The sequence below is a fragment of the Platichthys flesus genome, chromosome 3, assembly GCF_949316205.1.
Source record: "Platichthys flesus chromosome 3, fPlaFle2.1, whole genome shotgun sequence".
Lineage (NCBI taxonomy): Eukaryota > Metazoa > Chordata > Actinopteri > Pleuronectiformes > Pleuronectidae > Platichthys > Platichthys flesus.
The window spans coordinates 13,494,288-13,505,289 of record NC_084947.1 but is presented as its reverse complement, the minus strand read 5'-3'; the positions used below and the strand labels follow the sequence as shown (position 1 = coordinate 13,505,289).

General features: G+C 40.7%; 1 protein-coding gene across 1 annotated transcript; it reads right to left on the bottom strand.

The window, feature by feature from the left end:
- Window positions 1-1,260: 1,260 nt before the first annotated feature.
- iqcd (IQ motif containing D) lies at window positions 1,261-11,002 on the bottom strand. The gene is made up of 10 exons (XM_062381036.1): window positions 10,892-11,002; window positions 10,673-10,789; window positions 9,387-10,020; window positions 9,044-9,253; window positions 8,862-8,933; window positions 8,280-8,546; window positions 2,960-3,625; window positions 2,630-2,845; window positions 2,449-2,520; window positions 1,261-1,596 (listed from the first exon to the last, which is right to left on the bottom strand). Exons 3-10 carry the CDS (start codon window positions 10,017-10,019, stop codon window positions 1,291-1,293), a joined length of 2,442 nt encoding a protein of 813 aa, XP_062237020.1. The 5' UTR covers window position 10,020; window positions 10,673-10,789; window positions 10,892-11,002; the 3' UTR covers window positions 1,261-1,290.

Below are 11,002 nucleotides of genomic sequence, written 5' to 3'. Positions count from 1 at the left end.
AAGGGACTCAAAGTTGTTTTCTTCATTATTCAGGCGACTTTTGAATTTGATATTAAAGTGTAAAGGGGTCAGAAAATAACATTGATAAAACAAATCAATCTTTCAAATGAGTTTCAGGTCAGGTTTAACATATTTGGATGAATCACGAGATCCAAAATACAAATTTCGCTCACTTTGGACTCTCCTAACTTTTCAGTTAAGTAAATAAGATAAATAAAAAAACAATGCTTCCATCTTTCTATTTGTTTACACTTATCTTATTATGAGATATTCAATCACTGGATCTTATTCAGGGATGAAACCACGTGAAACTGTCAAAGGGAAAAAGCTTTATTTGGGGAAGCTGTAAACAAATCTCACACAATCTCACTGAAATGTGACCCTGACTCCACACTCCACTTTTTGTGCCACAGCGAAAGCCCAAAAGACTGGGAACCACTTGTTTAATCTAAACCAATGTGTTGAATTAAAAAAAGCCCATTGTATTGTATCCATTATGCAACATCTTCATGTTATAATTAAATAGCAATGAAAGCTGTCAGATAATGGTAGTGAAATAGAATAAACAGTGTGACATTTCCCTCTGAAATGTTTTGGACCGCAAGTTTAAGAAAACAGATAAAGAAGCATAAAATGGAAATACTCACGTAAAGTACATGTAGGTCACTTAAGTAGAGTACTTTGATGAATTTACTAAGTTATTAGGACATTCATTTAGTTCCTAGCAGTAATGAATGGGTCTGGATGCAAGTATGAAATGTTCTGACAGTGTTCACGATTCATTTAAATTTGGCTTTAACGTGAACTATACTGTGCATCTATTATCATTATCAAATAACTTATACTGTTGGTGGTTCAATCACTTGCTCTTGCTTTTTACAAAGGAACATATCTGAATGTAGGTAATTGATGATTTAGAATAATAGAGTCTGTACTGTCCCCATGTGGCCATGACAGAAAACAGCAACTGGTGTACCCACTGAACGACTCCTGTCTTCCACTTGTGTAGATGTCTTGGTTTAAAAGGAATACAAATTATAAATTGTCTGCTGCTGTTTCATCCTGTGAGATTGGCATCCAAATATTACATGCTGCTCACACAGAATTAGAAAGTTATATTATTTAATTCACATAAACAAATATTAATTTAAAACTTAAGAATCTTTATTGGAAAACTAGACATAAATGACAAGTACACTGAATCTGCGGTGTACTTTTTCAAAATAAAGTATCCAATACTTTCATGCCCTTCAGGGAGAGTGTGTGTCGGTGATGAAACTAGTCAGTGGATCATTTCTTTTTGCCTTTGCCTTTGCCTTTGCCTTTTATGCCTTTGTCCTTATTGCCCTTCTTTTTTTTGCCCTTGTTCTTCAAGTCTCTGCGGATGCTGTAGCCTCTCCACCATGCTTGGGCGATAATAGCAGCTTTGGTCTTCAGCTCCAGCTCCTTCATCTCCTCCTGTCTCTTCTCCTCTGCCAGCCGACGCTTCTCTATGATCTTGTCGTACTCTATTTCCAGGATAGAGTAGGGTTCCTTCAGCTTTCTCTGCTCCTCCTCCATCCTTTCACAGTCAATTTCATTCAGCTCCAGGTCGGCCTGAGAGACGTGATGGTGGCCAGTGCAAGGACGGAAAAGACAGAATAAGTTAAGCCTGAAACATGCTTCTGCGTCTGCGTCTGCGTCTTTTCGCGCCGCTGTGGCGCAAGACTCGTTTTCATTCATGCTTCCCCAACCGTTGCGCGTCTTACAAAGCAATTCCGCGCCAGAACACTAGGCGGAGTAATGCTTTTTGTCGAGACGACCTTAGAGACGCCTTCTTTCTTCTTTGTCGATTGTTTATTTACATAGCCACTGCGGCTCCTCGTAGCCTTTTTCTGGCGGACAAATCCGCCAGTCAGTGACAGGTTATACAAGTGATCATACTGTCGGATATCTTCTGCCAAGTGCTCTTCTATTTGGTCCATATTCGTTCTTCTAAATCTTCCGTGATTTCTGCCGGTGTTACGGCGCATGAAACCGGAAATGCAGCCCCAGAAGGGATGTAGAGCAGACCAATCACAGCCTTGCGGGCTGAGTGAGCTTGCGGAGCTTTGCCGTAAATTTTAGAAAAGGGGGTCGACACCCGTCAGCACGTAAGGAGGGATACATAAGCACGTAAGGGACCCGGAAGGGCTCTTGCGCTTACGGGCCCGTGAAAACGCAGAAGCATGTTTCAGGCTTGAGCTGAGAGATCTGACCAAAGAATGCATGTGTTTAGCCAGCAAGCAGCTAGCATCACGGACATCCTGTATGCATAATGAAAAGTTGTTGTGAATGCTAATATTTGATGTTAAGCCAACATGGTTTCTCGATAAACCAGAAGCACATAATCCACGTGTCTGCCTATGCTTCAGGGAAATTACACTTTGTATTTTTCCTTTGGATACTTTATGAGGCCTGAGTTTGTACCTGCTTCTCTGCCATGTCACTGTCAAACTGTCGGAGCAAATACTCGATTTCTGTCTCCAGTATGTCGTTTTTCTGCCAAGGAAGAAAAACAATAGGAGATGATGTTGTATTTTTAATGAAAACTTTATATTTATACATCAACATGAAACATTTTCTGGACACGTTACATGAACTAACTTACCTCTTGGAGTGCTCTCTCTGCCTGTTTGTTTTCACGGAGCAAACTGTCTCTCTGGCTGCTCTGTTTATTAACGTCTTGCTGCATACTGGCTTGTTTCTCTGATATTTCCGGCTGAAACGTCCCATATGTGGGTGAAATGAACACTTTTTGTGCTGTTGCTATTATGTTGTCCAGAGATTGCTGCACATCCTTGATCTCCTCATTTTTCTGAGAAATCTGCCACAGAAACAGAAGCACAGCACCAAGGCAGCTACGACAAAGGTTGATGAGTAACTATTATTCTTTGTCTTTTTACTTGTCTTTTTTCCAACATCCGGTCTGGTTTCTTACCTTTGCATCTATTGCCTTTATGGCTGCAGCTACCTCTTCCTCCACTGGAGCCTTGTGCACCTGACTGTGGGCGGGGGATGAAGACGACGGCTTGTAGAGGACCAGCTGTTGCTCCTCATGCACACTGGTCAGCAACCTGTCGACCATTTGGATGTGAAACATCTTAAGCCCTGTTATTAGTTTAACCTCACTCTCCCCTGCTTCCACACCTCGCTCTGCCCTGAAAACGGGAATGGCGTCTGGATGCGACCGTAGCAACCTGAGCAGATCCTTGACAGAGTCCTTAATGTCCCTCTCAAGCCGTGTGTTTGCTCTCTTCCGTTCTTCTCCATCTTCATCCTCTGCCCCCTTCTCGAGATCGTCTTGTGTCTCTCTCTCCAGTCTTTCAGCTAACAGTCGGTGCTTTTCAAGTGCCCTGTTCAACTTCTCATCCACAACACTAGAAGCGCTGTTGAAACGGAGGATAGCAGGCAGAGTTACAACAGTCTCAATTTGACTGATGCGATTTTCCAGTACTCTTGAGATAGGCTGAGCCTCAACAGAGAGAGAGGTTGCCTCTGACAGGTCAGGGTTCTTTAGCCGATCCTTCGATTGGGTCTTTGCGTTTGTTGTTGCCAACACTGTTCCAGTTTTTGCAGACATAATGAATGGTAAGATCCCAAGTTCCTTTGGAAAATGAGAGAAAACAACAAAATGGAAATGAAAAAATGCCAATTATATTAAAATAGGCCACTAAAGAAAGTTCAAATGTACTACAAAGACTAGTGCCAATCTCAAGTCTCTCTTCAAAGGAGACTATATGGAAAGATCAATGGTACCACAAAGACTATGAGAACTTTAGGGATGACATCATTTTGGTGATTTAAGAAATTGATGAAAATCCGGTTTGGTACAGTCCACATCGTGTTTACTGTGTCCACAGCCGACAGGTCCCCCGCGGGCTATGGTGGTGCGCGTGCATTACTAGACGAAGGAGCAGATGCTGCGGATGTCGCGGGAGATAGGGCAGCGAAAATACCGAGGAGCTTATATCAGCTTTACCCCGATCTCAGTGCGGACTTACTCTTTAAAAGAACCACGTTCCTCTCGGTTCCTCCCAGTCAAGAAACAGCTTCGGGGGGCAGGAGTGAAGTTCTCTCTGCTACATCCGGCAAGGCTCCGGTTCTTTTTAAATGAAAAGAAATACCAGTTTGAAACTCCAACCGAAGCGTCTGCTTTTGTCAAGTCCAAGACTCTACCAGCGGTGACGTCAGAAAACGACGGAGAGTGATGGTATGTAGGCTCACTGCAGCCAGTAAAAGACTGTGACAATGTAATGGAAATTTATAATGTCTACTGACCTGTCTTCTAATTTTATTCCTTTTTAGGGCCCGAGCACCAAATCGGTGGGAGGCCCTATTGAATTTGTAAGGATTTTTATGAATTATTATTATTATAATATATATATATATATTGGGGTGACTCTAACTGTGTTCTCTACCCCAGTCTTGATCGGTCTTCTACCAGACATGCACCAGGGTCTAAAATGGCCACATCTATTAGTATCTTCATTGAGCATTACGGAATGGTTGAACCCTGGCGTTTTCACTTCCCTACAGGTAAGGCGTTTTCTTTCTTTTCACCAGTTCATCATACATTTTCTAGGATTGATTATTTTATTCTAGATAGGCGGCTTATACCCTCTTCAAGCCCTCCCACTTATCATAGTATAGTTATATCTGATCACGCCCCCTATCCTTTGAACTAGATTTTCCTGATCATCCTTCCCCATATAAGTGGTGGCACCTGAACTCTCTTCCATTTTCTGACAGCGCTTTTGTCAAATTCATCCAAACTCACATAACATTTTTTATTGAGATCAATGCATCAACAGAGGTATCTCATAGCACCATATGGGAAGCGCTGAAAGCATATTTGCGAGGCCAAATCATTGGCTATGCCTCAAATACAAAAAAGGCAAGGATGGCTAAATTGAAAGAGCTTTCTGTAAAAATTTCACAGCTGGACAATCAGTATGCCTCGGCAGCAGCTGTTACTATAGTCCCAACATTTGTTTTATGAGTTTGGCGACAAAGCAGGCCGGCTTCTCGCTCACCAAGCCCGCCAAACTGCAGCCTCACGCCAGATAACTAAAATTAAGACCACCTCGGGTTCAGTGACCATAGACCATAAGGAGATTAATGATGCCTTGGACGGACCCGGTCCAGTATACATCCAGGACATTTTTCAAACGTTACACCCCAGCACGTTCACTCCGCTCTGCTTCGGCTAATCAGCTCGTTGCTCCCTCATTGCAAGCTAAACACTCATCAAAATCACGACTGTTTGCCGTCCTGGCTCCTAAATGGTGGAATGAGCTCCCCATTGACATCCAGACATCAGAAAGTTTACATCTTCCGCCGAAAACTAAAAATATACCTCTTTCGACTATACTATAAAATAAAATATATATATATATATATATACTAACAACTTTTGTAAACTAACACTTTAGTAGCACTTAAATGGCACTTACTTATAGCACTTTATAGTTTTGCTTTATTTTGAAGAAGTACTTTCTTGATTCTTGTCGTCCTTGGTCTGTACCCTCGGGGTTAAATGCACTTATTGTATGTCGCTTTGGATAAAAGTGTCAGCTAAATGAAATGTAATGTAATGATGCCTTTGTAGCGTTTTGTACAAACTTATACTCGTCTGAATATGATGATAAGGGTTCAGATTCAGAGTCGTTTTTTCGAAATTTGAACCTACCAACCCTTGAGGACTCCCAGAAAGATGCCCTTGATTCCCCCCTGACACTGGAGGAGGTTTGTGCTGCCATTAAATATATGCAATCTGGCAAATCCCCTGGACCAGACGGGATCTCAGTGGAGGTCTTTAAGAAATTTACAGAAGACTTATCCCCAATACTACTATCTATGTTTAATGAATCATTTTCAATTGGCTATCTCCCTGAAACCCTGAACCAAGCCTCTTTCTGTCTCCTACCTAAAAAGGGCAAAGACCCCTTGTTGTGCGGGTCTTACAGACTGATTTCCCTTCTAAATGTGGACTGTAAAATTCTCGCTAAGTCCCTTGCTCTGCGGCTTGAAAATACTCTTCCCAAGCTAGTGCTACCTGACCAAACCGGTTTTGTCCGAGGCAGACATTCCTATTATAATATCCGTAGGCTCTTCAATATTATTTATACTACCACCCGCTTGGAAGATACTGAACTTGTAATATCCTATTACAAATAGGCGTTCGACCGGGTGGAGTGGGAATATTTATTTATGATCATGAGGAAATTTGGCTTTGGTGATGAATTTATCTCCTGGGTTAAATTGTTGTAGGCCTCTCCCTTAGCCTCTGTCCATACTAATGACTCTCACTCAAAATGTGTAACACTACATAGAGGCACAAGACAGGGCTGTCATATGAGTCCACTGCTTTTTGCTCTCGCGATTGAACCGCTTGTGGCTTCTATTCGTCAATGCAAGGCAATTGAAGGAATAACTTGAGGAGACACAGCACACAAGCTATCACTTTATGCCGATGATTTACTTTTGTACATTGCTAACCCAGTATCTTCTTTACCGCACGTCCTATCTACTTTGGAACGATTTGGAAAGTTTTCAGGTTACAAACTGATATTTAGAAAAAAGTGAACTTTATCCCATGAACAAAGCAGCTCTCGATATCCCAACCCCAGCCTTCCCATTCAAGAGAGTGTCTCCCATTTTAAATACCTTGGGGTGGTGGTGCCACGGTCTTTTCACAAGTTGTATAAATTAAACATCACACAATTATTGGATCAGTGCAGGCAGGACATAAACCGCTGGCGCATGTTACCTTTATCATAGCTGGCCGGATCAATCTTATTAGGATAAAATGTTCTTCCTAGGTTTCTGTATTTGTTTCAATGAATTCCAATTTTCATTCCTAAAAAACACTTTTCTACACTCGACCAAACCGTTTGCATTTACATGGGATAGCAAGACCCCCGTATTCGCAGAACTTTTTTACAAAGGCCCAAAAGTTATTAGGTATGTCAATGCCTAATTTTCTTCGTTATTACTCGGCTTGCAATGTTCAAAAGGTAATAATGTGGGCTAATAGTGGTGCAGATGTGGAAACTCCCGCTTGGGTTAAATTGGAATCTTTTAAATAACACCATTCACTGGTTACAGCTCCCTTGCCTTTTAACTCTGGTTCTTTTAAAAAACTGTAGTTGCCCATACTGTGAAGATCTGGGTACAAATTCGGAACCATTTTTGGCTTGCAGAGTGCATCAATACAGGCTCTTATTCTTGTGAATCATCTTTTCACCCCTTCCAAGTCAGATCTGGCCTGGCTTGGTAACGGGATTTGACTTGTTAAGGATCTTTATGTTAACAAGGTGTTTGCTTCGTTTGACCAATTGTCAGACAAATGGGACGGGAATTATGTAGAATGTATTTCAGATGCTGAGTGTGAATTATCCTTATAAAACTCCAATAAACAGAAGAAAAAAAATGAATTAAAAAATACCTCATCCTGTGAAGGAAATGCACCAAAGGGACAAACCGCGATTCGTTGCAGCTGCTTTCTGTTGTGTGTGTAATTTATGTTATGAAGATGAAGATTTCCTGCAGATCTTACAGATATCAGGTCAGTGTTCATTGCAGTGTGAGCTCTTAATCTTTAGAGATCATGTGATTTTATGTACAGCACATCAACAATCGGCTCTTCTCACCACAACCTTTATTGACATTTTCATCTGTATTTTTTTCGTGTGTGAAAGACAAGAAAAAAAACCTGAAAGATCTGAAACACAAATGTGCTTTCTTCTAAAGATATTGGATCCCTTGTTCCTGTTGTTTACAAAACTACCAAGTGAACGTTATTGGTTGTAGGTATTTAATGATTTAGAATAGAAGAATACAGTATAGACTCTATACTGTCCCCCTGTGGCCACGTGCACCCACTGAATGAGTCTTGGCTTTAACTTAGACTGGTTGATTCAACCTGTTCAGTTTAAAGTTATGTCGAATTGTGCTGGAAATCTTTTGCAACAAAGCTCACAGACACGACCTGTGTGGATGTCTGTTGGTTTTAAGGAACATAACGTTTTGGTATCTGCTGCTGTTTCATTATTTAAGAGTAGTTTGATTTTGTCTGCAAAATCACAACATACAAATATTACCTGTTTCTTAAAAAGAATTAGAAAGCAGCAAATACCTTAAGTAACTTAATCTGGAATAAAACGATATCTGCTCAAAAGGCTTCTCTAAATAAATCATGCGAAACATGCCCTTCAGCTAGAGTGTGGGTTAGTTAACTAGTCAGAAGATCATTTCATTTTCCCTTTGCCTTTTTTGCCCTTATTTTTTCCCTTGTTCTTCAAGGCCTTGCGGGTGCTGTAGCCTCTCCACCACGCTTGGGCAAAAATCGCAGCTTTGGTCTTCAGCTCCAGCTCCTTCATCTCCTCCTGTCTCTTCTCCTCTGCCAGCCGACGCCTCTCTATGATCTGGTCGTACTCTGTCTCTAGGACCGAGAATGGTTCCTTCTGCTTCCTAAGCTCCTCCTCCTCCCTTTCACACTCAATTTCATTCAGCTCCAGTTCGGCCTGAGAGACGTGATGGCAGGTGGCAGGTGCGAGAATGAAAAAGAGATAAAGATGGTCAGCAGTGAAAGAATGATGAAAAAATAAGTTGGACGAGAAATCTGACCTAAGAAAATAAGTGTTATATATAAGTGTAAATAGATATATAGATAGACAGACAGACAGATAGACAGATAGACAGATGGATATATAGATAGATCAAACTGCATTGGTTGAAGGATCTTAAGATTGCAAGTTATGCAATTTTGAATACAAATGTATACTATACACTTCATATTTATTTATTTTTTTGACAATTTATGTTGCCTGAGTTTGTACCTGCTTCTCTGCCATGTCACTGTCAAACCTTTGAAGCAAATACTCAATTTCCGCCTCCACTTTTTCATTTTTCTGCAAAGGAAGAAAAAAATAAGAGATGATGATGTTTTATTTAATGAAAACGTAATATTTCAAATCAACATGAAACTTTTTCTGGAATACGTTTAATGAACTAAACTTACCTCTTGGAGTGCTCTCTCTGCCTGTTTGTTTTCACGGAGTAAATTGTTGAGCTGATTGTTCAGTGGATCAACTTCCTGCTGCATACTGGCTTGTTTCTCTGATATATGTGGCTGACACTTCTTGTATGTGGGTGAAATGTGCAGTTTTTGTGAGTTGTTTGCGTCCAGGGACTCCTGCAATTTTTCGATCTCCACATTTTTCTGAGAAATCTGTGACAGAAACATATACAGGACAAAGTCAGATAGGAAAAAAGGTTAAGTAGTCACTAATTTTATTTGTGTTGCACATAAGAACATTATTCATGTAAAGGCTTATTTTTCATCATCCGATCTGGTGCCTTACCTTTGCATCTATTGCCTTTATGGCTGCAGCTACCTCTTCCTCCACTGGAGCCTTGTGCACCTGACTGTGGGCAGGGGATGAAGACGACGGCTTGTAGAGGACCAGCTGTTGCTCCTCATGCACACTGGTCAGCAACCTGTCGACCATTTGGCTGTGAAACATCTTAAGCCCTCTGATTAGTTTTACCTCACTCTCCTCTGCTTCCACACCTCGCTCTGCCCTGAAAACAGGAATGGCGTCTGGATGCGTCCATAGCAACCTGAGCAGATCCTTCACTGAGTCCTTGATGTCCCTCTCAAGCCGTGTGTTTGCTCTCTTCTGTTCTTCTCCATCTTCGCCCTCTGCCTCCTTCTTGAGACCGTCTTGTGTCTCTCTCTCAAGTCTTTCAGCTAACAGTCGGTGCTTTTCAAGTGCCCTGTTCAACTTCTCATCCACAACGCTAGAAGCGCTGTTGAAGCGGAGGATAGCAGGCAGAGTTACAACAACCTCAATTTGACTGATGCGATGTTCCAGTACTCTTGAGATGGGCTGAGCCTCAACAGAGAGAGGGATTGCCTCTGACAGGTCAGGGTTCATAAGCCGATCCTTCAATTTAGTCTTGGTCTCTGCCACTGTTGCCTCCTTTGAGGACATACTGAATGATAGGACAAAAGGAAATTGTAATATGTGAACAGACAATCCAGAAATATCTGAGATCATATTAACACACTCATAATTAGCTTATAAACTAATATCCACACTAATAATATGCATACCTGTTTGTTTACCAATAACTTTGAACACTTTGTTATGATAGATGTTCTCATATTTCGCTGTTCACCTTGTATAAACTAATGTTGAATTATAGTCTCCGCTCTTTTCCCTTTTTCATGGAAGTGAAAACCAATTTTTACAATCATTGATCATCATGTCTCACAATTAAACTTGATTTATAGGGGTAAAAACACATAAGATACAAATTATTTTTAGATGCAGATTATTTTTGAAAGGTCTTTGAATGGGAACTTTGAAATGAGTTCATCTGTTGTGGCCACAATCTCTTTTAGAAACCACTAGTTATGACATGTCTTTGGCCTAAAGTAACGATAAGGTACATTTAACAAGATTATATATCTACATGTGTGTGTGTTCAATTTGAACACCAGTCTACACATTTCAATTAGTTTTTAAACATAAATAAACCTGGCGTTTTTCTTATATAACTCTATATTTATACCAGTGGCTTTCACATTTAGCTTGTCTTAGTTTATGTAAAGCAGTATTAAAATGTATTATAAGCTACAAACCTGTCAACTCGTGTTTTTGCCGCAAGCAGGAACGTTTAACTTATTTTCTTCGGTTGCTAAGATACCACTAACATCCGTCGCAGCGTCACAGAAAACAGAAGACGGTGTTGCAGAAAACTGTAAAATCATGAAAAAAAGGAAAAAACATGCACATCAATAATTATTGTTGTTGTATGTGCGTATTCATTAATAACATATTACAAATAATACATAACATACTTCTATTGCAATGGCTCTGCAGCACTGTCCTTTTCGATACGACTTTTATTTTGAAGGTTTGGTATCCCAGCCTGTCGCAAATCGATTCAGTGTCGTGAAGGTTTGTTGATG

What these genes read in the sequence shown, in the direction of transcription:
- iqcd (XM_062381036.1), bottom strand. Translation starts at nt 10,019, where the DNA reads ATGTCCTCAAAGGAGGCAACAGTGGCAGAGACCAAGACTAAATTGAAG. An exon ending in CAGAGAGAGCACTCCAAGAG is followed by an intron (nt 2,521 to 2,629) that starts GTAAGTTAGTTC and finishes CTTCCTTGGCAG; the next exon opens with AAAAACGACATACTGGAGAC. An exon ending in GTGACATGGCAGAGAAGCAG is followed by an intron (nt 1,597 to 2,448) that starts GTACAAACTCAG and finishes CACGTCTCTCAG; the next exon opens with GCCGACCTGGAGCTGAATGA.